The sequence below is a fragment of the Lagopus muta genome, chromosome 4 (assembly GCF_023343835.1).
Source record: "Lagopus muta isolate bLagMut1 chromosome 4, bLagMut1 primary, whole genome shotgun sequence".
Taxonomy (NCBI): Eukaryota; Metazoa; Chordata; class Aves; order Galliformes; family Phasianidae; genus Lagopus; species Lagopus muta.
Window position 1 is genome coordinate 69,571,440 of NC_064436.1, and position 27,158 is coordinate 69,598,597.

General features: G+C 43.2%; 1 protein-coding gene across 7 annotated transcripts in view; it reads right to left on the bottom strand.

Annotated features, from left to right (window-relative positions):
• Positions 1-27,158, bottom strand: part of ALMS1 (ALMS1 centrosome and basal body associated protein) — a 49,445-nt gene that overhangs the window by 16,979 nt on the left and 5,308 nt on the right. For 4 of the 7 annotated variants that reach the window (XM_048943604.1, XM_048943605.1, XM_048943606.1 and 1 more), the window contains exons 4-10: positions 19,840-19,957; positions 16,485-18,621; positions 13,938-14,097; positions 10,765-12,309; positions 9,725-9,855; positions 2,540-4,268; positions 1,109-1,219 (exon numbers count right to left, since the gene is read on the bottom strand). In XM_048943604.1, coding sequence (XP_048799561.1) covers positions 1,109-1,219; positions 2,540-4,268; positions 9,725-9,855; positions 10,765-12,309; positions 13,938-14,097; positions 16,485-18,621; positions 19,840-19,957 — 5,931 coding nt within the window. Of the gene's footprint in view, positions 1-1,108; positions 1,220-2,539; positions 4,269-9,724; positions 9,856-10,764; positions 12,310-13,937; positions 14,098-16,484; positions 18,622-19,839; positions 19,958-22,218; positions 22,402-24,681; positions 25,213-27,158 lie in introns of all 7 variants that reach the window. The other 3 variants (XM_048943608.1, XM_048943609.1, XM_048943603.1) reach the window with 3 other exon arrangements.

Sequence of the window (27,158 nt, forward strand, 5' to 3'; positions counted from 1 at the left end):
CAGTGGGTGCTGCAACATTGTTTTCCATGAATTTTGGTGACAGGGCTCTTCTGTGAGACACAGGTAAGTTTTACCTACCCCACTAATGGGAAGGAAAGAACACAGGAAACTTTTAGCATCAGACAAGTTACTAGGAAGGCAGATGAAGGACTTCAGACTCCTGCTCAAACTCAAATTCCACACATCTTCACTGACTGATGTAAATGTGCATTTTCTGAGCTTTGAATAGCAAAGGACTACAAGACAAGAGTCTTGCATAACCTCTAAACAAGAATTCAAGACAACAGCAGCAGAGTTCTCTTAGTACTGCTGTCTCCTAACGTTGGAAACCTAAGATGGCCCTTAACTGATTTATCATTCTTGTCAACACCACCTGCTTACAAACAGCAGATTTCACTCAATTTCCTTCAGCTGCTACTCAGAGCTGAGAATCCAAGCTGCAGCAGGGAGCTTCAAAACAACTCCATATTTATTTTAATTCCTCTGTACACTTTCTAGAACCTTGCACCATCTCATACGCGTGTTGGATTTTTATAGCTAGCATCTCACATTCTGCAAAACAACAGACTCACATCACGTTTGTTTCTCTCCTTTTAACCATATTACAACAGCAACACTACAGAGGGGTAATGAGCAGAGACATAATCACAAGCACAACCTGTGGCTACAACAGCTAATATGTGCACCTACCATCGCTGCTGCACCAACCTCTTTCCCTGAAGGGCATCAGATAGGAGCTGGACAGCTTTGTAATATTAATTTTGGCTACAAATGGTTTTGTATGTCAAAAAGGTCTGCCTGAAAACAATGCAAGTCCTGTAAGGCTTAAGCAATGTGGTTGTTACATATACAGGACTAAGAAACAAGAGGTAAAGCAGAAATTGATTAATCCCAGCTGATCCTTTTTGTCACAAGTGCTTTTTACAGGGAGATGTGTATTTTAAATCACAATTACAAATTACTTTGTTTATAGAAGCAGTTTCTACAGTGAAATCTCCTAACGTGGAGGACAGAAATTCAGTCCTGAGAAAGCTGCTGCTGGAAATAAACCCCAGCCATCACATTTAGGAAACCTAAGGTAAGAAAGTGCTGGAGTAAAAGCTCTCACCGCTCTTTTCTGATCCAAGTGAAGAAATTTTAGCTCCTGTTTTTTGGTAAGGAACATAATACATCTCGGTACTTCCAGAAGGTTTATATGGCAGCAGTAATGGCTGACCTGCTGGGGTGGAAAGCAAAGCAATTAACAGAAGTCAGGATTCAATTCTTGAATGCAACTGATGATAAAAGCTACAAAAAGGAACGGAATCGTTCACAGCAGTAAATCTGGAGAAACAGCTCATTCTTCAGGAAAGCAAACTGATAAAAGACTGACTGCCAATTAGACTGGCAAAGTAGCTTACTTGCAACTCATATGCCCACACAGCCTCCACTGACCCATGCTTAATGAAATAATTTTAAGTGAATATGGATATCTGGCTCTCAAGACAAGAAATACGGCGTGTCATCGGAACATCAGCAAATGTTTGGACTATAATATTAGCTGACTTCTGACAGAGAAGAAAATGAGTGATGAAATAGCTGACACATTTGTGTATTCTGCTGTAATTAAGTAATTAGTTCTCAACTCGTTATTTTAAACACCTTGAGTACAGAGACAGAAAGCAAGCCTGGATTACAGAAAAAAATACATCTACATGCATCAGTACTACAAAACAGCAACATGGAAAGAACACTGGAACATCCATATTCAACTCTTTGAAAGGGTAGATAACAGCAGGACAAGGGGAAATGGTTTGAAGTTGAAGGAGGGGAGATTTATGTTGGATATAAGGGGGAAGTTCTTGACAGAGAGAGTGGTGAGGTGCTGGAACAGCTGCCCTGAGAGGCTGTGATGCCCCGTCCATCCCTGGAGGTGTTCAAGGCCAGGTTGGATGGGGCCCTGGGCAGCCTGGGCTGCTATGAAATGTGGAGGTTGAAGCCCTGCCTGTGGTGGGGGGTTGGAGCTTCATGATCCTTGAGGTCCCTTGAACCCAAGCCATTCAATGATAATATGATTCACATTCCTCCAGCAACAGACTTTAAAATCCCTGCACATTCTCTTTTGTTCCATGCATCTTATTCCAGAATAGCAATGCTCACCCTTCCCTCTTTGCTTCCATACTACTTTGATTAGAGAATCTATCAGTAATCAGACACAGCCCTTGGTAAGCTGTAAGCACTGACCCATATCAGTCATCTAAAACTGTAAAACCATACAACTTTCCTGGACCATGCCCACCTCCAACAGATTCAGTTTCAAATTAAGCTGAACTGAACCACAACCGTATGGATACAGCTCTCTTCAAGCAAGAATGCAAACTTCAAGGGTTCGTTTCATATGAACTTCAAATATCAACATTAGAATCATCTCCAGACTGTGACTTCCACAAAAGGTTTGGGTTTTTTGTTCTGTTTTATGGTTGGTTTTTAGTACCCATCGATACCTCGCAGTTGAACAGATGCAAAACAACACAGGAATACATGACACTGATTTGCTCACCACCCTGCCTTGGGAAAGAGGAAGTCCTGTTAAGAGATGAAGTTGTATTTTGGGGAAATTCTTTTGCTTTCTGGATTGAAGACCGATGGGCAGAACTTTCAGGGTCTTGTGAATTAACATAGATCTCTGCCGAGAAGGTTGTTTTTCCAGGGCTTTCTGTGATCTGAGTGGTAGCATCAGAAGTGCTTTTCCTGCTTTTTGCAGGATCTGTGCAGTTGCAGATATTCTTCAGACTACAACCACCTGAATTCACAGCCTGCAGTTTCTCACTGCCATGCAAAGGCACCTCCTGCCCTGCAGTGCTTGGAACAGAGGAAAACGCCAGGCAGGGCTCTGCTGAAGGCACTGGGAAAGATGAGCATCTCTGATCTTCTGGAATAAGCTCAGCAGTGGGTAATTTAGAAACAGCTTCTAATAAAGTTTTTGGAGATTTTAAAGGCACTGGTTGAGAATTCACTTCAAGTTTGTCCCCCAATCTCATCTCACTTTCAGTATTCAAGTCCCTGTGCGGCTCCGAGTTATTACATTTTGGGGAAAGAGTGATGTGGACGCAAGACAGTACTTTCTTAATTGGTGATGAAGGAGACGTGGTGGATAAAATCTCATCTGGAGATGAATGCTGAGACGCACCAGTTTGCTCTCCAGCAACTTCTTTCTGAATGAGAGGCACTGCATCAGAAGGACTTTTCTCTTCTTCCAACAGCTTCCCACGGTCCTTTGGCAAATCAGTCTGTGTGGCTGGATCAGAACCTTCTAAGCTCTCACACAATTGGACATGGCTGGTAGGGCTGCTTTTCTCCTGTTGGTAAGAGCTTATAGAATGGGGCTCATGAAGGCCCTTCATCCCTTGACTGAATTTTCTATCGCAGTCAAGCCCCAGAAGTCTGGCGCCATGCCTGCCCAATTCAGTCACATCTTGAGACAGAGCGTCAAGATTTTTTGCACTGGGAGTCTGTCTCTCATCAGCATAGACGGCTACAGACTTCCGATCTGACAAACAGTCTGTTTCTTGATAAGCTCCATCTCTGTTACCGTCAGGAGAGACATCACGAATCGTGTCTTTGTCAGCAGGAAATGCAATTTCATCAGATGGTGAGCCAGCCAGAGCCGGACTTGAAGGAGGACAGATCTCAGATCTCTCCCAGTGCTTTTTGCCATGGCTCTGTTCCTCAGCAGTGGCTGAATCCGTCTCCAAAGGCATTATCTCATCAAGATCATCTCCACTAAAAAAGCCATCGAGTACCACGGAAGTCAACGGTGATTGAAAACGCCTTCGGGATGAAAAGGTGATGGATGTAATTTGCTTTGACATCTCTTCAGAGCACTCTGGAAAAGACAGCTGCTTCTGTGCTGGTGAAGGGACTTTTTCTGTCTGTGCATCAGAAGCAGCCGTAAAGCTCCTCACACGTGTGTCCTGCTGCTTCTGCAGTGGCAGATGAAGGCCAACACAGCCAGAATGGCTACTTGCAACCTGCCTGCAGGTAGGAGGTTCTGCAGTACTTAAGGATTTAAGCTGGGTATTCTTCAGTGAACAACAGTCTGAAAGTTCAGCTCTATACAATGGCACAACATGTTGTAAGCTTGGCTTTAAAATCTCCTTAGTCCCCAAGGCTTGTGTGTGGCTGTCAGAATGAAATCTCTTGTCACTTGAAGCTCTGGAATGCTCTTTGTCTGCTTCCTGATTACAGCTATACAGAGAAGTAGCTTCTGAAATGTAACTCCATTTACCCTGAAAAACACAGAAGATCTCATACAGGTTACATGGACAACTTACTGCTCTCACCAAAGTCAGAATCTCAGAATTCAAAGAAAGAATAGAGCTACCAGTCATCAAAAGTCTGCACTACAAATAAGCACACGCTTTTCTCTTGAATTTATTTCTTAATGCAACTAAGAAAATTGTTTTATTTTGCTTTGGAGTGCTAGCAAATTGGAAAACAGTTATTTTTGTTTACCAGTGAGCGATGCTGAGAAGTATCTACAGCCTCATTAGCCTGACAGAGACAGAACCTTTCAGTTTTACAACCTATAAAGCTGAGTTCTAGCTGTCACCTGTGTTGTTTTTTTATTGTCAAAGCATTCTACCTCTGGGCCTGCTTCATACACAGCTGACTTAGCATAAGCCCAGTTCACAAAATACCAGGAATAATGAATGCATATTTGTTCACTACGTTCAAATGGATTTAGAGACACACACATATTTCCATAATCATCTTTCTTAATTAAAATAACGTATCAATTAGCTGCACGTTCACAGAAACATTTAGGTTAGAAGAGACTGGAGGCCTCCAGTCCAATCTCCTGCTTTAAATAAAACTACCTTCAGCACTGGAACAGCATGCTGAGGGATTTATCATTCAGATTTCACAAATCTCTAAGGGGAGAGGTTTTATACACAACTCTACCTGCAGTCTTTACATTCCTGATGGAAGGCAACCTTCCATAGCTCCATGGAACACGTATGGAATGCAGAAACCCACATGCTTGCTTCCAGCCACAAGTAGTCAAACCTTAACCAAACACGTGATGCTTAATGCTGGCATCCTCCAAGAAATCAGTTTGCAGACACATGCTAACAAACTCAGGTTTGGAGTAGAGCCCAACTCCATGCAATCAAAGCACTGTGCTGTGACATTTGAAGGTGACAGGAATAGTCCTGGATGTGACATTTTGCTATGCCCTACCACAATACAAAACAGTAATTTGTATAAAGGTTTTCTCTCAAATGGTTCAACTCCAGCATTTATGAACTGGAACTGAAGTGAAAGGAATTCTGTTACATGGGAACAAGAGGGAAGAAAAGAAAGGTGCTGTTTAGAAAGCACGAGAATGTTTAATTAGAAAAGCTTTAATTCTGCCTAATTGCTATTTCTCTTTTCCTGTAAAACAAGCATGCTAATTTCCCTTTCAGACAAGAACTGCAATAAGTCTTTTTATTTTTTCCATCACCACTCACAGCTGACTATTAAAATATGATTTAAAATAATCAGATCCTTCATTTGCTCTTCAAGGAAAGCGATGACTTGTAAAACCTCTCCCAGTTTCAGGTGCAAATTGTTTTCATGCTCCCATCAGAACAGACACATTTGCCACAAATATATATTGACTGCTCATGGTCACGCAAGAAGCTGAAGCTAATAATTTACTTTTGTTCTAACTTCTTCCCTTGTTTTCTTGCCCAATTTCACTAAGCATCTGCAGCACAATCTCCTCATTGCTTTGTATTCTCCTCCACCTCAAAGCTCACTGCCACCAACAGAACAGCCCCAACAGCAATAATTTATTGCAGCTAGTAAACCAAATCAAAGCAACGTAGGCTGTAGTTTCACAGGAGAATCAGATTTAAAAAACAAACAAACAAACAAACAACCATACCCTCCTTTTGGTATGCTTCTCACATGGTACTACTGCCTCCAGCTACCTGTTGATGAGGCACACAGTTGTGTTGTGCTGCTGGCACTGCAGCTAATGGGAGAATTCCCAGCGTGTGCTTCTTGGTTATAGCCTCTGCTCTCAAAAGGAAATGCTGCTGCTTTCTGGCATCTCAAAATGAAATCTGATTTCTCTGCATCTTCTTCAGATAAAGCATTACATATCCCAAACAGAGAGAGAAGGTATGAAGGGCTCAGCAGGTGGCTGTAAGGCCTTGAGAAACAACACAGAGACGTGTCCAAAGACATTGATGAAGTCTGAACATAATCTCAACACCATTACAAAGAGTGGTTACTAAAAAAGAACATTCATCACCTGCAGAGACCAGTAAGGTGGACAAACAAAACACGGCCCTCTCTCTGTGGCTGGTTCACATCTCTCACTGCCTGACTTCCTGCACCTTCTTCTCCCCATGGATCAAACAGGATGTAAGAATGGACACAGAATCCTAGAGTGGCCTGGGTTGAAAAGGAGCACAGTGCTCATCCAGTTCCAACTCCCTGCTGTGTGCAGGTCACCAACCAGCAGACCAGGCTGCCCAGAGCCACATCCAGCCTGGCCTTGAATGCCTGCAGGGATGGGGCATCCACAGCCTCCTTGGGCAACCTGTTCCAGTGCATCACCACCCTCTGAGTGAAAAACTTCCTCCTAACATCCAACCTAAACCTCCTCTAAATCTGACCTAAACCACATAACCTGAAAGAAATCTGACAGCCTATAGTTTAAGGGGAATTTCTCAAGTGTGGACACCATTTTATCAACTTATTGCTATCTGCACTTCCTTAATTTTACTGTCATTCAAAATTATAGGATTTTCACTGAGGTGCAGCCAGCCAATCTGAGCTAAGTGTACTGCCAGTGAGATGGTCCAGATGGGCTTATTTTAATTAAATATATACGTATATTTTTCCCCCCATTGATTGGAACATCTGCTGAAACTGCAGAGTGTATTTCATTAATAAATTGCAACACAGATCATAGAATCCTAGAATGGCCTGGGTTGCAAAGGACCACAATGCTCATCCAGTTCCAACCCCCTGCTGTGTGCAGGGTCACCAACCAGCAGACCAGGCTGCCCACAGCCACATCCAGCCTGGCCTTGAATGCCTGCAGGGATGGGGCATCCATTATTCTTCCAAAGCAGTGCATTTCTGTGGCCTTATCTATACTAAGCAAGTATTTTAGCTTCTTGCAGCTGACAATGAGTAACCATAGAAGCACGCAAGGACAAAGATCAGCTCTGTGTCAGGGCAGTAGAGCTCCCTGGACAATCTCTTCCCTAAAACACATACCAGTTCAACTGCCTGAACGCAGCAACTCCTACTACCAAAAGTGACAGAAGTTGTGATAAACTCATCTACCCAAGCCTTTCACATGTTTTATTGTGCTCCTTATGTGTCATCTTTCCAAAAAAGATTTGTTTGGCATATGATCCACAAGAGAACGCGGTGCAAATTTAGAGCTACAACTCAGTGAACTTCCTGAAAAAAAAAGGAGGAATGGAAAAATACAGTGGAAGAATACAGCACCCAAGGGGAGAACACTTAGGTAGATCAAGGGATAGCCATATCAATACAGGTGGAGTTAAAAGATCCTTAATTTAGAGGGACAAAACAGTGTTAAGTGTGTTAAAGGTTCACCCCAAAGCCCTCAGTCCAAACTGAGGGCCCCAAACGTACACAAAAGGCACAGGAAGGTTACACAGGCAGGACAATAGTCCTGAACAGAATGCTGCTTGTGAGTTTTTGGGTTGTTTCATCTGCCTACAGAAATAGAAATTATTCATCTAACATCATAGGCAGCTCCCTGCCTCCCTCCATCACAATGCTGTAAAGCTAAGCTTATAGAAAGTGCCATCAGAATATCCTATGTGCCACAAGGCCCATCTCCAGACAGCCTAAAATGCAACTCTTCTTAGGCCCCTTCACATAACATTTGCAGTGAGTGCATCCTCATGCTTTTGCTCCTGTGCTACTCTCCCAAAGCAGCCCAATGCACTGCACTTCCCCTCTCCTGGAGCAGCCAGTTACAAATCAACACTAAAATGGAGTCAGTACAAAACTTAGGAAAAAAGCCTGGTGTCAGAAGTTCCATGTTTGCCATCCATCCCTCAGCATCCCTCCAAAGTTTTAGTGGTCAATATAAAGGCATAACAGCATGAGTATTTCTCACCTAGTGTACAATGGGCAAGCTATAAAATCCATAGGACTCCTCCCCAACGCAGGGTTTGTCAGTTTTACAGAAGAGAAAGCAAAGCAAACAATTCAGATTTTGAGTTACAGCCGTGAGAACTGCTTGCTATCCAAAATGCACCTTCAAAAGCAAATGCTGTTCTCGTGCTCCTGTTTGGGGGCAGCATTCGGTGCATGTTTGGAGCCTGCCTGCATGCATATGTCCCAATCACCTCCCTGAAACACTCAGCTCAGCCAGGACTTGAGAAATCACAGCACTTTCTTTCTAGAGCATCTGTTATCCAACACATCAGAAGTGACAAACAGCAGACACTCAATACCCCAAAAGTACGATGGAACAATGTTTGAAGAACTCTCCCAAGCTGTCCTGCTCTTTCCTTGCACTTTACTTTTACAAGCAAGCTTCACAAGTTTCCTGCTAGAAACAATAAAACATCCTGGTGGTATATTATGTGAATTGTCGCCTGTAAAAATGAGAAGCAGAGCCTAAACTTTCTGAAAGGAACACTCATCGTAAGCCTGTATCAGAAGCACTAAATAAAGATGATGATCTGACAAAGGAATTGTTCATGTGAATGCTAGGAACAGGTTGCCTTTCAGAACCTTTCAAGTTTAGGAGAAGGAAAGTATCCTTTTATATTCCTTGTTTTGTTCGAGTCAACGCATTGTCAGCTTCGCTCTGAATTCAGCAGGTGTTCTGCAGAACAGCATCCACTGAATTTACAGCAGATTATTTGGTCAGCAATCAAACTGGCTGCATTTTTTCCAGCTAAATAGTTTTCTTTCCAACAATCTATTTTTTCAGTGACACTGTTTTGCTCGGAGGAAAAAATCCGCTCGGATCTAATCTAGCATGGCAAAAAAAGAGCTACCTTCATTCTGCAAATTCAGAACTACTTTGGATTTCAAATTAAAGCTATTGTAAAACATTCCCAAGATCAAAGCAGAAAGCGTTGTGGTCGACCTAAAGTAATTTCCTGGAGGCTTGGTTTGCAAAAAACAAGATTCATTTTGTCTTGCTCTGAATTTGGATAAAACAATGCACAGCCAATGTGGAGGCAGACAAGTAGAACTGCCCCAACCTTCTTTTTAATTATCCAGCCTCTCTTTCACTAACTCAGGGTTCTCTACCCTGAATAACATGAATAGATCATCCACCCCCTACTCATTTCATACAGTGTTTCACAGTCAGGGTAGCAAAGCACTGCAGCAGATTGCTCAGAGAGGTGCCCCATCCCTGGAGACATTCAAGGTCAGGCTGGATGGGGCTCTGAGCACCTGATGGAGCTGGAGACGTCCCTGTTCCCTGCAGGGGAGTTGGACTAGATGGCTTTTAAAGGTCCCATCCAACTTTAACCAACTCTAACCTAAAACCCAGACAGGAACTCAATGACCCAGGCCCAAAGAAGAAACAAATTCACCCCCTCTCAATAGTTTGCATCTCTCTCCCTGCCTATCCATCTCTAAAAACATTGCAAGAACACAATTCACCACTGTAAGCTGAAAGACTTCACCACTTAAAACACTTTTCTGCAGAGCAGCTGGTTTGTTTCCCTCCTACCTTGGCTTGTCCAGATCTCTTGGCACTCAGCAGCAGTTCTGCCTTTATTTCCTCTATCCTTTGTCGGTCCTCTTCATTCAAGTCCAACGCAGCTTCCTCAGATCGGCTGGCCAGCTTTAGTTTCACCCATGCTGCACACAAAAATATCAGAACAGAAGGCAGATTGCTTTTCTTTTTATAAATTAACATCAAAAGCATGCTATGCACTTCTAGTAGCCATGACAAAGGATACGAAGACCAGTATCAAACAGCTGTTTGAATATACAAAGCACACAGACAGACTAACCAAGAATATCATTTGAAAATGGAGCTTTTGAGGATTTATTTGTAAAGATGGCTCAAGGAACTACTGCCTGCTTGTGAGATGCTTACAGTCCTTGGCTCAAATCAACACTTTCTCACACAATCCCTTCCCAGTCACTTAACCTAGCACATTTCTAATGGCTACATGGATAAAACCACAGTATCAACACTGGCAAGAGAAGGTATTCAAATTAGTCGAGTAAAATGCTGTCCCATTCTATTATCATAGAGTCATAGAATGGCCTGGGTTGAAAAGAACCACGATGACCATCCAGTTCCAACCCCCTGCTGTGTGCAGGGTCACCAACCAGCAGACCAGGCTGCCCAGAGCCACATCCAGCCTGGCCTTGAATGCCTCCAGGGATGGGGCATCCACAGCCTCCTTGGGCAACCTGTTCCAGTGCCTCACCACCCTCTGTGTGAAAAACTTCCTCCTTATATCCAACCTAAACCTCCCCTGTCTCAGTTTACAACCATTCCCCCTTGTCTTTCATAGGAAGACTAAAAGACATTGATCATTAAGCTTTGCCCCACTAAAGCTTCTCATCAACAACATAATGCAATATATAAAGACCTTTCAATCCAGTGGAACAGACTCAAATAACCTCAGAGGTTCTCCTATGATCATATTCCTTCATTTCAAAGGCATTTGAAAGCAATCTCTTAAACATATACCTAAACTGAAGGGTTCCCATTCTGATATAACATTTGCTAAAACACAGCTGAGCTGTTGTTACCTCGTGCTTTCCTCTCCTCTTCATCATCACTCCTCAGAATTGGTGTTGCAGGCACTAGAGATGATCCATTTCTCAGAAGGCTTTTGACACGGGCAGACAGAGAGTCTGCACTGCTACTGCCATCGCTCTCTTGCACGCCTCCTGCCTTGCTTCCAGCTGCACTTGTTTTTGACAACATGCTCTGGAAGCCTCCTGGGACATTGGTGGTGCTGCCTGAAGTCTCTGAAGGATTCCCCAGCAGGTTTTTGACACGGGCAACCAGTGAGTCCCCACTGCTACTGCCATCACTCTCTTGCACGCCTTCTGCTTTGCTTCCAGCTGCACTTGTTTTTGACATCATGCTTTGGAAGCCTCCTGAGATATCAGCAGTGCTGCCTACAGGCATCAAAGGATTCCCCAGAAGGTTTTTCACACGGGCAGCTAATGAATCTCCACTGCTACTGCCACTGCTTTGTTGTATGCCTCCTGCCGTGCTTACAGCAACATTAGCTTTAGATAACTCGTTCTGGAAGCTTCCTGGCACATTGATGACACTTCCTCGAGGCTCTGATGGAGAGGGATTCTCCAACTCTGAAGGCCTTTCAGTGCTGAGCTCACTATTTGCACTGCTTCGTGCAACAGCCACAACAGCAGGCTGGTTTCTGTCTGTAGTTACACTGCTACAGCCTTCTGGCTCAGACCTTCCTACAGATTTTCCTGTCCTAAACTCTTCAGTCATCTCCACCACACCTTCACAACTGCACAAACTGGCATCAAAAGAACATTCCCATTTTAAATCATCTTTGCAAGAATTCAGAGGCTTTGGAATTGATCCCTCTTGGATACTGCTTTGCTTCATACTCTCAGCCCATGACACGACCTTCTGAAACTGAGGGACTCTGTCTTTCACTAAGTCAGAATCCTTGGTGCCATCCTCCTTTTCAATCTGCACTGGAGAAGACTCAGTTTCTCTAGAAGATGCATTGGAAAAGACAGGGTCAGGCCAGCTGCCAGCTATGCTCTCTGCCTCTGCCAGAAGTTTACGTATTTCTTGCAATGCACGAGATCCAATCACAGAATCACTTTCTTGACCCTCATTTTTCTCACTCCCTGCACTTGAAGTTTGTGATCCTCTCTCCTTTTCATCTTGAACTCCAGCCAAAGAACTGACAGTCCATCTCTGTGAGCTTCCATTCACATCTTTCCATTCCTTTTTAGCTAGCAGATCCTGAACACTTTTTGCAACAAGCACGGGGCTCTCTCTGTTCGAATGGCAATCAAGTGAAACAGTCTGCAGGTGCTGGCTTGGCTCAGCTAGTTTGGAGACAGCTGAACATTCTGTCTCCACTTGCATGGAACGAGGAGCAGTTACCTCTACTTTGTGGCACGACACAGTGCACTGACTCATGGGTTTTTCTCCAAAAGGTAACGAGAAGCGGGGAGAGAGTTCTCTGGGTGAGAAAGTATCAGAACCAGTTTCCGAATTCATTGGAATAGAAATGCTGACAGTGGAAGTGCCAGAGTTGAAACTCGTCTGTGTAACATCAACCGCTGCCAGCAACTCGCCTACAAAGAAACAGAAGATTGTTTTAAGTTGGAAGCTCTGGGATACAGGCACATCATTAAGACTCCTTTTTCTTGTACTAAAGGGCTTGTAGAGGGAAGGAAGAACTACAGATATTGGGACAACACTTCCATGAGAACAGTCTACTGAAAGCAAGCCGTTGGACCACAATAAAATCAAAGAGACAACAGAACTGGAGTTCAGTAACTTGCTTTTAAATAAATGGTGACCATATATTATAAATGTTCTTAGCTAAGTGACATCACGATGTCCTTATGTCTAAATGAACACTTGGATTATGAAAGAATCCCTGCAAGATATAAAAGCAATGCGGGACAGCATTTCCACAATGCTACATAGTGCAGGTAAATTTGTTTATTACAGCTGGTTAAAAAGAAGCAGACAGGATGAACATTTAACATTCGGATATGTAATACCTAATTGCTCTGGAAATGAACTTAAGTGCAGTGTTCTTAACAGTACAGTGAACAGCCAGCTGCCAACAGCTGCCTGCTATTTTGCTCCTTTTAAGCACTACTTTGTTTCACGTCCCAGTCACTGACATCTTCAAGTACATTAAGTCGCCCAGACAACTCTGCCCCTGAACCTATTGTCAGGTTGTTTCAGTCACCAAATCTCTGCTTAAGGGTGGAAATAATAACAGAAAATAAGCAAGCCCAACAGCCTTAAGAAAGATGCATTTAATCACTTCTGATCAAAAAGATGGGTCTGCACAGGGTATTTGGAAAGTCTGTTTAAAGACAGGCTTTTGTTGTAAAGAGGCTGCAGATCTTTAATTCCCCATTGAATTGAAGGGGCAAATGCCAAACAATATGCCAAGGACTGCATTTTAAGTACTTGCAATACACATTTTAATGACATACTGTGTGGGCATGCTACAGAAGAACATCTTAACCTTAGCTTTTCTTCATATAGAAACAAGTCAACACTTCAGGTTGTATCCATATACTTCTTTGATGTTGAGATGGACTGATCAGTTGTATGTCTATAACTTCCTGTCACACTGAGCGAGCCCAGGAAGTCTCAAGAACAAAAAGAAATCAAGACTCGTTGCTCTCACAGGAACAAAAGGTCTGGTCACACAATCTTTACTAAGCATTTGCTTTATAAGAATTCTTGAGAAAAAAAAATAATAAATGTAAACTGCCACTGCTCTGGCTAGAAGATGTCAAAAACACCAAATTTCTTAGCAAAAAAGCACGTTTCCAAAGGTTTTAATCCTTATTTTTCCAATGCCAAAAATCTCACACCTCTGCTGGCTGAAGATCAAATAATGTGAATGAAACTGGAGCATCACAAAATGGCCTGGGTTGCAAAGGACCACAGTGATCATCCAGTTCCAACCCCCTGCTATGTGCAGGGTGACCAACCAGCAGCCCAGGCTGCCCAGAGCCACATCCAGCCTGGCCTTGAATGCCTGCAGGGATGGGGCATCCACAGCCTCCTTGGGCAACCTGTTCCAGTGCCTCACCACCCTCTGTGTGAAAGGAGAAGGAATGCATATCAAATCATAGGAGAAGAAACAGACTTGACACTGCCAGGCCAAGAACAATCTCAGAGCCATGTGCTGACTAAGATTTGCCCACCACAAGGCCTTCCTTCCCCATACCTGGTGGCTGCTGAATGGTCCTTGTCAGTGTGTCAGTGGAGCCCTTCAGTGTCCTGAGATCTGAAGGGGAAAATTCAACTTCCCTCATTGGTCCTCGGGGTACAAAAGGAGTCAGTATGGTCCCAGGCGACTGGTCGATGCCAAGGTTGCGAAGGTAGATCTGGCAAAAGGAAACACACTGCATTCTTAAGAATGTCAATCAATTCTGAAGCTGCACAAGTTTTTCCCATCCTCAGAATAGTTTGGTTGGAAGAGATCTTCAAAGACTGAGTTCAACTGCCTGACTGCTTCCAGAAAACCAAAAGCAGAAATCAGGCACCACTCACCTTTCCAGGAAGCTCATTCCAGTGTTTGACCACCCTCACCTTAAGAAATATTTCTTAGTATCAAGTACAGACCTCGATAATCTTAGTGCTGCTTGTGCTATTCCCACATGTCCTGTCATTGGTACCCAGTGACTGGCACCTTCCTTCACTTCCCCTCCCAGGTCCAGCACTGCAGCCTCTCATTTCCCAGTGTCTGTATCCAGCACTGCTCCTTCCCATGTGCATCACATACTATTTGCCCTCACTGAATTTCACGCTAGAGCAGGGAACAACCATCAACAAACCAGATCCCTCTGCAATGCCTCTTCCCCTCCAGGGAGTCAAGAGCACCTCTCAGTTTAGTACTGGCAGGCAACTTGCTGAGGATGCACTTCACTCCAGCATCCAGGATCACTCATAAAAGCATTGAATGGCATTGGCCCTAGAACTGAGACCTTGGGAACACCACTAGCCAGATGTGGCCTCATTCCCTGTAAGACTTTGACCTCTGCCATTCAGTCAGCTCATCACCAAGTATTGCACGAACCTCTTCATCTCACAGCTGGACAATTTGTTCAGAAGGACACTGTGAGGGACAGCATCAAAGGCGTTACTTAGATCCAGACAGATTACATGCACTCTCTTCTTTCACCCACCAAGCAAGCAACCTTTTCATGGAAGAACAAATCACCTGGGCTTTTCAAAGGTGGCTCCTGAAAGGCAGCCAGCACTCATGTACCTTTAATCTCAATACAGCAGACTATAGATCTCCACCAACTATTTCCTATGATTTTTTTTTTTTAAACTAAACACACATATATAAGCTTTTAATGTGTGACCTAATCTCTTTTACTTTGTCAGTGGTTTATGAGAACAGAATTCCTCACAATTAGGGCTGGAGAACATGCCTCATTATATTCATTAAAAATGGAGGTAACAGATAATCATTATATTTCATCAATACTACTTCAAATATCCTTATCACAATATTTGTAGTTATTTCAATGCATGTTTTCTGAGACAACTCAGAGAAGAGTGCTTCTAAAACACAGTTCCAAAGACCTAATGATTACAGGAGTCATCTTCTGAGAGGAGCAGCCACTTACTCAGAAGATAATTACATGTTTATCATTAATATAAATCTGCATTTGATTTTCTCCAACATTCAACAGCTATTAGAAGTTCACATGGCTGCCACAATCTGCCCTCCATTCTCACCAAATATCCTCAGAAGGGGAAAGGGAAAAGGAAATCTGCATCAGGCACATAAGATAGAACGGAGAAAAGGCACGCAGAAGCTTTGAATACCCTTCAAGAGCAGCATGAAAGAATCAGGAATTTATGTCTTAGGTACTGGAACAAAGTGAACAAGCAAGAGTATTTATAGGAAAAAGGCAATTTAATTTGCCAACGAGCTCCGTGTTGGTTTTGCTATTATTGCAGATCTGTGGGCGTGTGAAGTTCAGCTCCCTCTTGTGCAGCCTAACATTTCCTTAGTCAGCATTTGAGGCTCAGCTTCGTGTTTGGATAATTATATCCTGATCATATGAAAGAAGCTGGAAGATTAGAAAAGGCTGATCAATGCTCTGCTAAAAGAGCTGTAAGCATCTTACTTACAAGTCTTTGTATCAAGCAGATTTCACCTACCACTAATGCTGTGCCCTGTTCTTTTCTTGGTTCTTTTATTTGCCACCACCATTAGCCACCCATCTGTATGTTCTTGCATCCTGTTACTATGATACCATCATTTATACCTTGAGGAAAAAGTACATACATACACACACGTATCCTCTTTCCTATGCCTGACCCCTTCTTTTCCTATATTCAATGCTACCTAAAAGTTATTTTGTTCAACTGAACTGGTTCATCAGTAATGCAAACCAGTACAAAACCCATTTAATGTAGTGATGTAGACCATAAAAGAACAGTGGGAAAAACACTGAGATGACTCTGACACTAAAAAAAAAATTAGAATTTGAAAAAGGATCCTTGAAGATTTATTAGGCATACATAAAAAATATCAACTGGTATTTTTGAAAGACTGACTATTGCTTTACAGGCTCCCTACACGACTGAGCATCAGAAACTAGATATGAAAGTAACAGCCTCAACTCAGCCAACCCATCCTGCAGCACCAGGATTACCTACCGTCCCATTTACTCTAAGGCAGCTGAGTGTATTCAGATCTCTTCTTACTCAAAGATAAATAGGACTTACAAGTTCTTCTCAGATATTAACTTACGGGGATCCTTTCTTCAATATTAAGCTCTCCTTTCTCTGGAGTCTCCAGAACAGCAGTCGCTCTGACAGAGATGAAGTTGTCATCTTCTGCACTGGTGAAGAAGTGCTTGGAAACCACTGAAGAACAGCCTGGGGAGCCCGAGGCCCGATGGCTGCTTTCCCCAGAATGAGCAGCAGGAAGATTCAGACTATCTGGGGAAATATCACCACAGTTGTCCACGCCGACGTGACCAACATCTAAGTTACGAGGCAGTTTTGGATTTTCAAGACCATCCCATTTTTCCTGCTCACCAGTTGGAGAGTTTCCATCCTCTTTGATGAGGCGAGCAACTCTTTCACTGGAAATGAAAGCATCCGGATATGAAGTTTGCTCCACACTGCTACCTTTATCAACAGACCCAGAAGCAATCTCAGCTGTAAGCTGGTGTATCAAGGAGCCTCCTAATTTATTTTCAGGCACTCCTGAAACATTACTTTTTTCTTCTAGAGGCTGCATTGCTTCTGTATTAACTGGTTGAACAACATCAGTCTGGGAGTTGTTCCTACTTGCAACATTTACTGAGTTGTCAGACTGAGACCTAGGAAGAGGGTGGACAGGCTCTGAGATTTTATCATGAAAATGAATGTTTTCCAGGGAATGCGTCCCTCCAGAAGGAGCAGCAATATAATCTTCAGGGTTTCTGCTGCTATTTTGCATTGACAAAATATTGTTTGCAGAACTGGCAATTGCACTGTAGGCTTTCTTCCTATGTGAAATTACACCCTGGTCACTTAAAGCCAGCACATCAGGCATATTCTTTGGCTGGCTCAGATTCCAAGTGCCCACCTTCTCCATGAAATTAAGGGATGGGAGTGACTGAATTCTTCCAGTGTGAGGATATCTCAGTTTTAAGGAGTCCAAGTGCTTGTTGTTTTCTTTTTGGGCACACTGGAGAGAACGTTGCTTCTCAACAGATGTAGGTGTACTGGTAGATGACTTCCCAGAATTGTCTTCGTTTAGGCATAAAGGAGAGGCTCGAACATCTGATTTGATCACACGAGCACCCACTTCTGCCCTGACATTTTTGTTTAACAGTATCCCTGGAGTAGACTGATAGCTTGGATGGGAGAAGTGTCTAAAGAACGAGCCATCATCTACAATGCAATTAAGCGAAGGGGAAATGTCTGTAACTTTATGTCCCCTTTCTATGGAAACATCTGAAATAGTTAATTCAGCCTTGTGAACTCCAGGCTCCATTTCCACTTGGGCATTCTCACTGCAGGAAGGAGGAGATTCCATGCTGGTCACGACTGGTTGTTTGGGGGCACTATCACTGGTGCTTGGCACAATGGGGCTCAACTCCTCCTCTCTCAAACCTTGCTTCTCCTCACGATCCAGGAAAGCTCCCTGGACTTCATTAGGAACAGCTACAAACTTCATGCTTCCAAAGTCACTCAAATCCACTCGGCGCCCCCTGGACTCTCCAGCAATTTCTGAAGTCTTTGCAGAAAACACATCCTGTGTACCTGAACTTTTACCACTGTCTTTCTTCAAATCATCAGATAATGCCTGAGAAGAACCAAGCTCAGGAACTTTTTCTTTTTCCAGCCTCTCTGGATGTCTCAGGCACCCTTCTGACTCACTCTCAGCCATTTTTACCTTTTCCATTTGCATCTCTCTTTCACCTTTTCCTGAATTCTTTGTCAAAGCTGTTTTACAAGAGGAGTTTTCAGAAGATGAGAACTCATCACGCCTCAGTAACTCTTTTTCTTTCTCTGAAAGCTCAAAAACTGGAGCCAGCACATTGTTGTCACAAATGAAACAGTCATCTTCTGTAGAAGTAACACAGGTCTGCTTTACAAGTGAAGCTTCCATTTGGTTCACTGCTTTGTCACCCATCTGGGGGATCGATGCCCTCTCATTAATATCATTTTTGCAGTCTTCACTCGCCTCCTTGTTCATAAGTGGTTCAGAAGAACGAGAGGTTTGCTGAGACAAATAGCTGGCATCACTAGGTTCTGCCTGCTGGAATGAAAGGGGATGCTGGGACAAGGAGCAGCAGTCACTGGGAGCATCAACATCTGTCAGCCAGGCAGCTTCTGGGATGTGCAAAGGATCTGAATGCTGCTCGGAAGCACCAGAAACATCAGGAACTCCTCTACAAGAAAGGGGGAACAGTAAGAACATTTCTGATGACATTTTTCCATTTCAACAGCTGCATTTTCTGCTTTAGTGTAAGAGGCTAAAAGAGGACTTAATCCAATTAGGGTTTAGTAACATGCACATAAATGCAACCTCTATAAAGGGGAGAGTCCCAATAACATCAGAGAGCTCTACTGACTGCAAAATAAAAATCTGAAAATGAAATTAGTTTTGACTTAGTACATCATTCTTTCTAGTCAGTTTAAGACTGGAGGATTTTGCTTGTTTGTATGTCACAAATTACAATGCATATTAGTTAAATAACTGCAAAACAGACAAAGGCCAAAGAAAATAGAAAAGTTGCTCACATACTTCCAAAAGCATACAAAAACATATATATTGTATGTGATATGTACTAAGGAACACTGTTAGGCAACCAGTTCATTGGGCAACACTGTTGGTAGGTGAACAGTTGGACTAGGTGGTCTCAGAGGTCTTTTCCAGCCTTAATGATTCTGTGACATTGTGATATGTATGTTTATACATAGACTTTTTCCCTCTTCAATAAGAGGGTGAAGATTTCTTGCCTTCTTCACATGAGAGTCATTTGCCTCACGTTCATATGAAGGCTTTGAGAAAGACTTCATGGAAATTGCTAGTGCAGTAATTTGTACTTTTATTAAACAAATGAAGTTTTTAAATCACACATTAACACACACAGCACATATAGATTAAATCACCTCGATCCAACCCCTTTGGCACAGGCAGAGACACCTCCCATTAGATGAGCTTGCTCAAAGTCCCAGCCAGCCTGGCCTTAAATACTTCCAGGCAGAAGGTACAAAGTACATGCATGCCTGTAAATGCACTCATTATTAGTTGAAATACAAGTTGGATCGGATTTTTATCCCCAGAATTCAATACATTTTATTTCAGAATCTAAAGAGATGTCAGGGAGGGCAGAGTTCTTCATTTGCTCATTTTTTTCAGGTACACTGGAATGAAGAGTTCACGAGGTCTGTTCAAGTTTCCTCTTGTTCAAACTCTTCTGTAGGCAAAATAAAGCAAAGAACTCTAACAAAGGCTTCTCTCTACTAAAAGGAAAATAAAAAAGAAACCACTTTGTCCTATTTCTGTGACTGTAAAATGGTAATTATGAAAGGAAGGACAAGTTATGGCCAGCCAGGAAAAAAAAAGCTGTATTCTGCCATGGCACCAGGTAACTTGATCCTACCTTAAATGAATGAAATCCCTTTCTGATTGCTGGAAAAGCGTCTCATCCAAAATCCTTTGGCCTGGTGTTGAATACATCAGCAATGGAAGACAGGGAGAGAATTGACTGTCCTGCATACCTGTGAAAAATAACACCACCACAGTAATAAAAGTTTGTAAGGCAATCCCTCTTTAAACTGACATGGCAACTAACACAGCTTTCAAACCCAGATGGATGCCAGCCACACAAACGGACGTAACCCCACCAATCACTCTACTGAAGCATTATTTCCTTATGTGCTAAATTCAGGTGTCTTACCTACACAGCTCAGGTTCCTTCTCACCAATCTCAAAGCACTGCTTGACACTGACATCCCTAACTTACCCTCTTATCCTCAGATTTATCTTTGTGCCCACCTGTGTCCTTTTCCAGTCATCAGTCAGCACCTCCCCTAGTGATTTCCATGCATACTTGGAGGACATCTGCAGGGCTTCCACCCAGATCACCATTCATTGCAACAATAAAACACTGCTGTCTTCTCCAGTCACCGTAAGTTTTGATTACAGCAAAGGCTGTACAGTTCCCCTTAGAGTTTAAAGATGCAAGTAATAGCAAAATTTAGTCACCACCATGATATTATTACCACTGTTTACTACTGTAGGAGGAAGTTTGAGTTTCTATTGTTGAGTTTCTATTGATTTTCTTTGAGCTACCTGGCACATCTAACCTTTCTAATTCCATGCTTACAAAAACAAAGGGAAATGCTTCATACCACAAAAAGAAAACCAACTGCAAACTTGCATCTGATAGACAGAAATGACTACACAGTTACTTACAATACTGCTGTAAGCAAACACATGCTTTTAAGCTAAAAAGCAACTTGTCATCAAGAGTCTGAATTTCAGCAGAGTTCTCACTGATTTCAATTAGGTTCTTCAGTTTTCAAGCATTACAAACAAACTATACTCTGCATCACTGACAGAAGCATAATCACATCAGATAAGAGCCATTACACACAAAGAATCAACTTCAACCATACGTCAGCTTTACCCTGAGGCTTTCCACACAGTGTATTACATCACCTGATGAGTGTTATCCAACCACAAGATGACCTTTCTGATTCACTTGTAATTTAATACTTCCAATTAACGTCTTTAATTACTTTAGAATATTACATAGCAAGAGCACAACTAACAGAGCAGAAATAATTCTGCATCGCCAAGCAATGCCCTACTTCCCATCCCATCAGCAGACAGAATAATAATAGATGCTACCCAGTTTCAAAGACTCCCTTCTACCTCAGCAGCTGGCTGCACCACATGGCAGGCCTAATGTCTCCTAAAGGAAGCCAACCTTAAACCTTAGCATCTATAGTACAGATGGCACAAGCATGCTGCAGCAACTCAAGCAGGGAGTCTGTTTTCCCAGCATTCAGTGCCTCTCCAAAGCTCAACTCTCCCCACTGCTTCGTTAGGTAAATGCACTGCATTACTCACCACTCCACTGCACTTTCATCTTAAATATTTGCAATACCAAACAGATAGGAAAAGTAAGATAGGCTGTCTGCTTTTTTCAGAAGTTTTGAGGAACACAGTGGTAACATTTATTAAAAAGCAGCACTGCTTCTGAGCAACTTGGCAAAAGAAAGCGTTCAGAAGATGCTCTGATGTAGACTGGTAAGCATCAGTGCAAAACAGGGTGAAAAAATTACAGCGTGCATGGAAATGGTACAAAAACTAGTTAGAAAGAAAGAACAAGAAAAGGAGAAGAAAACACTGACAGCAGCAGCGTAGGAGAAGCAGGATCCAAGGGCAAAAAGGAGCAAGGTCAGGGATGTCTCATTTACAGCAGCGTCAGGCTGCTATCAGGAGCGTGGCCACATTTACAGCACTGATCTGTAGTTGTGATTTCACGGTTTGAATCATGATTTAAAAACCAAGGAACAGGAGACTGATTTAATCCACTGTCATTTGTAACATTTCAGGCTTAGAGAAAACAGAGGCTTGCTTTCAGTGGTTGATACTGGCTTAGTATCAAATACATTCGGCACAGTAGATTTCTCATTCCCAAACACTAACTGGGAACAGACAAAGTTTACAGTGTTATTTAATCAAACATTTGTTCTGTTCACTATATATTTATTCAAGTCATTATTTTTCATTTTTATTATACTTGAAAATACTGAAACAACAGGCAAACCGTAGCATTTATTTTAAGAAATGTTAAGCAAGTTGGAAGCCAAACTCCCTTAGCTGTATTACATGCACTTCTTTCCTCCCAAATCTGGTTTTGCATTTAAAATGCTATTACTGAACAAAGGAAATAGTAATTGCAGTTATTGAATTAGACTTGTCATCGCACATCACGATAGACCTCACCTTCTCAGAACTGGCAACTTACTTTTACTCACACAACAGAAGCAGCTTTTCTCCATTTTCAGCTTAACTTCTTCACTTTGAATGAAAAAGTGTTTTCAAGCTAAACTGAGAATCAGCAGTGATTAAAAGGAAAGCCTTCTGCACCATGCAGCCTGGGGGTGCTGCCTTGGTAAATGAAGAGACAAAAAGACTACGAGGGAGGGAACTGAAAAATAATTGGGAAAACAAAATGTCAACTGCTGTCACAAACAGATCCTGCCAAACAATTTTTAATGCATCTACATGTTCTGATAAAATACATGTGTATGTACACACACAAAGTTACAATATTTGGCTGATAAATCCATGCTTTGAGGATATACTTGATCAAATGTAAGTATTGCTCAGTATTTGCACTAAGAAATGCAACCTAGCACTCAAAGTGATGAAAAATGATACAGCATTCTCCACACAGTGACATACAGGAATTTCTCACTACACAGGTGTGCATCACAGAATCATAGAGTGGCTTGGGCTGGAAGGACCTCAAGGATCATGAAGCTCCAAGCCCCTGCCACAGGCAGGGCCACCAACCTCCACATTTCATAGCAGCCCAGGCTGCCCAGAGCCCCATCCAACCTGGCCTTCAACACCTCCAGGGATGGACGGGGCATCACAGCCTCTCTGGGCAGCTGTTCCAGCACCTCACCACTCTCATAGTAAGGAACTTCCCCCTCACATCCATCTCAATCTTCCCTCCCTCAACTTCAAACCATTTCCCCTTGTCCTGCTGTTATCTACCTTTTCACAGAGCTGACTCCCCTCCTGTCTGTAGGCTCCCTTTAGGTACTGCAGGCTGCACTGAGGTCACCCTGCAGCCTTCTCTTCTCCATGCTGAACGAGCCCAGCTCCCTCAGCCTGTCTTCATAGGGAGGTGCTCCAGCCCTCTGCTCATCTTTGTGGCTCTCCTCTGAACCCTCTCTAACAGCTCCCTGTCTTTCTTGTACTGGGGGCTCCAGACCTGGATGCAGTACTGCAGATGGGGCCTCACAAGAGCAGAGTAGAGAGGGACAATCACCTCCCTGTCCCTGCTGGCCACCCCTTTTCTGATGGAGCCCAGGATCCCATTTGCTTTCCAAGCTGCAAGAGCACACTGCTGGCTCACATTCAGTTTTTCATCCCTCAGGACACCCCAGGTCCTTCTCTGCAGGGCTAAATGTCTTCATATTGTTGTTGTTGTTTTTTTTTATTGTGCATCTTGTCCCCTCAGCAGCCATTCTTGGCCCTGTCCTGTTTGCAACCACTCAACTGACCTCCAGACACCTCTGTGTTCTTACAAAGCAGGCACATGGATGAAGCAGATGCCTGCCAAGCAATGAGCAGCTTGCATCGCTGATGCTGGGCACTCTGGGTCACCTGGCAGCACAGCATGGCAAATCATAGAAATCTTCCTATAACTGAGGCCCAGTTGTCATCACAGGTGCCTGCTAGACCTGTTCAGTGTATTGAAGGAGGGCAACCTAATCACAATCTTGTATGTAAGTACAGAAGACCAGAACTTTGGTAATTAGGAGCATTTCAGACAACGTATAACAGCAGCCCAACATAAAACGCTGAAGCTATGCAATCTCAGATGACAAGGTACTCCTGAATGCATCAACATGTCCCTACATTGCTGGCTCTCTACAGGACATGCAAGGCAGTTTAGACAGAACATTCATAGATTCAGCATTTATATTCAACAGCAAAAGTTTTGCTTCAATTTCCTCTTCCTTCCCTCTTCAGCTTCCTTCAGAACTCCTGAACAGGAGCCCCAAAGTTCTCCAACAGCACCTAAAGCATCAGAACTGCACTACGGCAAGAGAAAGCCCCAGTCACTCCACACCAGCCCAAGGATGTGTTCCCTCACTCTTTTTCTTTCTCCCTCCCTTGAACAGACAGCAGCACTTCAAGCCAAACAAAACGTAATGTTAGTTAGAAATGGAGATGGTCTCATTTCAGTCCCAACAGCAAACTGATCTGATTGCACTGATTCACACAGCTACAGGACGCAGCAGGAACAAACGACGCAGATCCAGGCTCTTCCTTTTCAGAAGCAGCCTTCAGCTGACTAAATATAGCCAAAACTGCACCCCCAGCCTGGCCTCCACTTCAGTCTTGCTTCCCTGATTCAGAGGGCTCTGGCTTTGCCCTGTAGCAGGGATGTGCCTTAGGTTGTCAGACCATCCCTTCCCCAGAGCTTTCCCATCACAGGAGCAGTGGTGAGCAGTGACTTGAAGCAGCAGCTGACTGACAAGGCCAAGCAAGAAGAGGGAAGGAAAAGGGAACAGAGAAAAGGAGGAAAAGGGAGTAATTGAGATTCACTGCAGTCACATCCTTGGTGGAAATCCTCTCCTCCAGCCTGTCCCCTGCACAACCACCCTCATCAACACAACAGCTGACATTTAACAGGGCTACAAAAGTGACATTTCATGCCGTGCAACTCCACCCACGTCAAATGTTTTACCTTGCATGGTTTTTTATTTTAACCTTCTCCGATCTTACAGCACACAAAGTCTAATGCTTTCAGTAACTTTCTTTCTTCTAGAGGGAAAAAGATCACTGCCATCATATTTTGGATGCTTACAATGATGGAGGGGCTCATTACATTCAGCCATAACCCAGGTTTTGCAGGCAGAGAAGCAGGTGCTTGATGCTTAAAGCAGCAAGTGACGTCAGTACAACACTCTTTGAGGATCTTGTGTCAAAACAGTAATTCTTCCTGCTGTCGCTCTGAAGGTCAAAAGCTTCCTCACAGTTGAATTCACTGAACAAGCAAAGCTGGGCACGCTATTTTATCTTACAGCCTGCTGACAACCCTGAATGCCAGAGTCAAATTGCCATTTGTGGAAGATAAAAAAAAAAAAAAGGAAGGCAAAACAAAAACAAAACCTTCTTGGCTTTGTCAATCTGTTCCACGATGCAGCAGGAACTATTTCAACACAACTGTCATTCTTATTTTTTCTTGCTACCACCAAAAGGGGATTCAAAACACTTCCTGAAAAAGGAATAGATTAGCATTAGAGCACAGTGATATTCACCACTGAACCCATAAGGCCTGTAGGAGCCATGAATACCTAGCAGGTTATTCCCCCAAGGCAACTCCAAACTCATCCCCTTAAGCAGCTTCAGAACAAAGAGCAGCATGAGAACAAGCAGGTAGAGGAACAGCAAACTGCAAGCTGAACTTGCAGTTAACTGAAAGAAACAGAGGCTTATTTTAAAATACCACAAGCAATCATGCTATTTGCCTGTAATTATTTTGTTTGTTCCTGAAAAGAATGGCCCAGTGGCGCAGTGAAACCAGCCTTAGAGACAGCTCTATTCAGCAATTCCAGTTACATCCTGGAGAAGTGAGTCACAAATACACCATAATGGGTGTGGTAACACTTGATCTTGCAGTGAACCTCTAAGGAAAATCAATACAAAAAGAAACACTTGAGATTTTGTAACAGCATCGTTCAGAAGTGAGTTTTCAAGAAGTAAATGCAAGTAGGTGCATAAAAGGAGCCTTGATGGGGCGTCAGGAAAGAACTAACATTTATAGCACAACTTTAGGCCTACATGCAATAGCTGTATGGCACCCAATGGACAAGGAGAGTGGCTGAGGGACATGTGGGCAAATCTTAATATGGTAACTTGGATGCAAGGAAACAGAAATGCAATCACAGAATCCTAAAATGGCCTGGGTTGAAAAGGAGCACAGTGCTCACCCAGTTCCAACCCCTGCTGTGTGCAGGGTCACCAACCAGCAGACCAGGCTGCCCAGAGCCACATCCAGCCTGGCCTTGAATGCCTGCAGGGATGGGGCATCCACAGCCTCCTTGGGCAACCTGTTCCAGTGCCTCACCACCCTCTGGGGCAAAAACTTCCTCCTCATGTCCAATCTAAACCTCCCCTGTCTCAGTTTACAACCATTCCCCCTTGCCCTATCACCACCCACCTCCTCCTGTTTATACGCTCCTTTCAAATATTGCAGGACCACAATGAAGTCTCCCCAGAGCCTTCTCCTCTCCAAGCAATAAGTTAAAACAACGCAAATGTAAGCAAAGCAAGCAAGGAAACCAGCTCAGGATTGGTACCTAAAACAAGCATTCCTAACAGCCCTCACTAGCTCTGTCTTCCACAGACAGCACAGGAGGAAAAACCAACTACTGAAGCCACATGGGTATTGAAAACTGCACTGGAAGGAAATGATCTCTTGTGATCAGTTGGCTACATGGAATCACAGAATGGCCTGGGTTGCAAAGGAGCACAATGTTCATCCAGTTCCAACCCCTGCTGTGTGCAGGGTCACCAACCAGCAGCCCAGGCTGCCCAGAGCCACATCCAGCCTGGCTTTGAATGCCTGCAGGGATGGGGCATCCACATGCTGTGCTGTTTAAATTCAGTTTAACCCCAAAACATGGTTTATCCTCTTGGCTGCCAGGAATGCTGCTGTCATCACCACCCCCAGGTCCCTTTCTGCTGAGCTGCTCTCCAGTCACTTCTCTCCCTTAATAAATCAATTGCCAGAGCTTAAGGTTGAAGATTAAAAAAAAAAAAAAAAAAAAAAAAAAAAAAAGCTAAATATTAATAAATAAAGGCAATAAAGAAAAATAGATCCAATCAAAATTGGCTCCACTTCCACAATTAATTAGTATCTCTTGCTGGGGACAGATGCACTTGCTATGATTAATTGCAATGAAGGGGGGAAAAAAAAAATCGTCTCGTTTCCACCATTTTGAGGATAATTCCAAATTACTATAATAAATCAGTAGGGTTGTGGCATTCTTGGTGTCTTAAGATGCAGAGAATAATGCTGTGATACTAACAGAAGTCTCATAAGATTTGCTAGTACATGAGGATTATACATCATAGAAATAGATTTAAATGGAACGTTCTGTCTCCACATGGATGAAAATGAAACATAATCCAGAATGGATGAGAACTTACAGATCAATC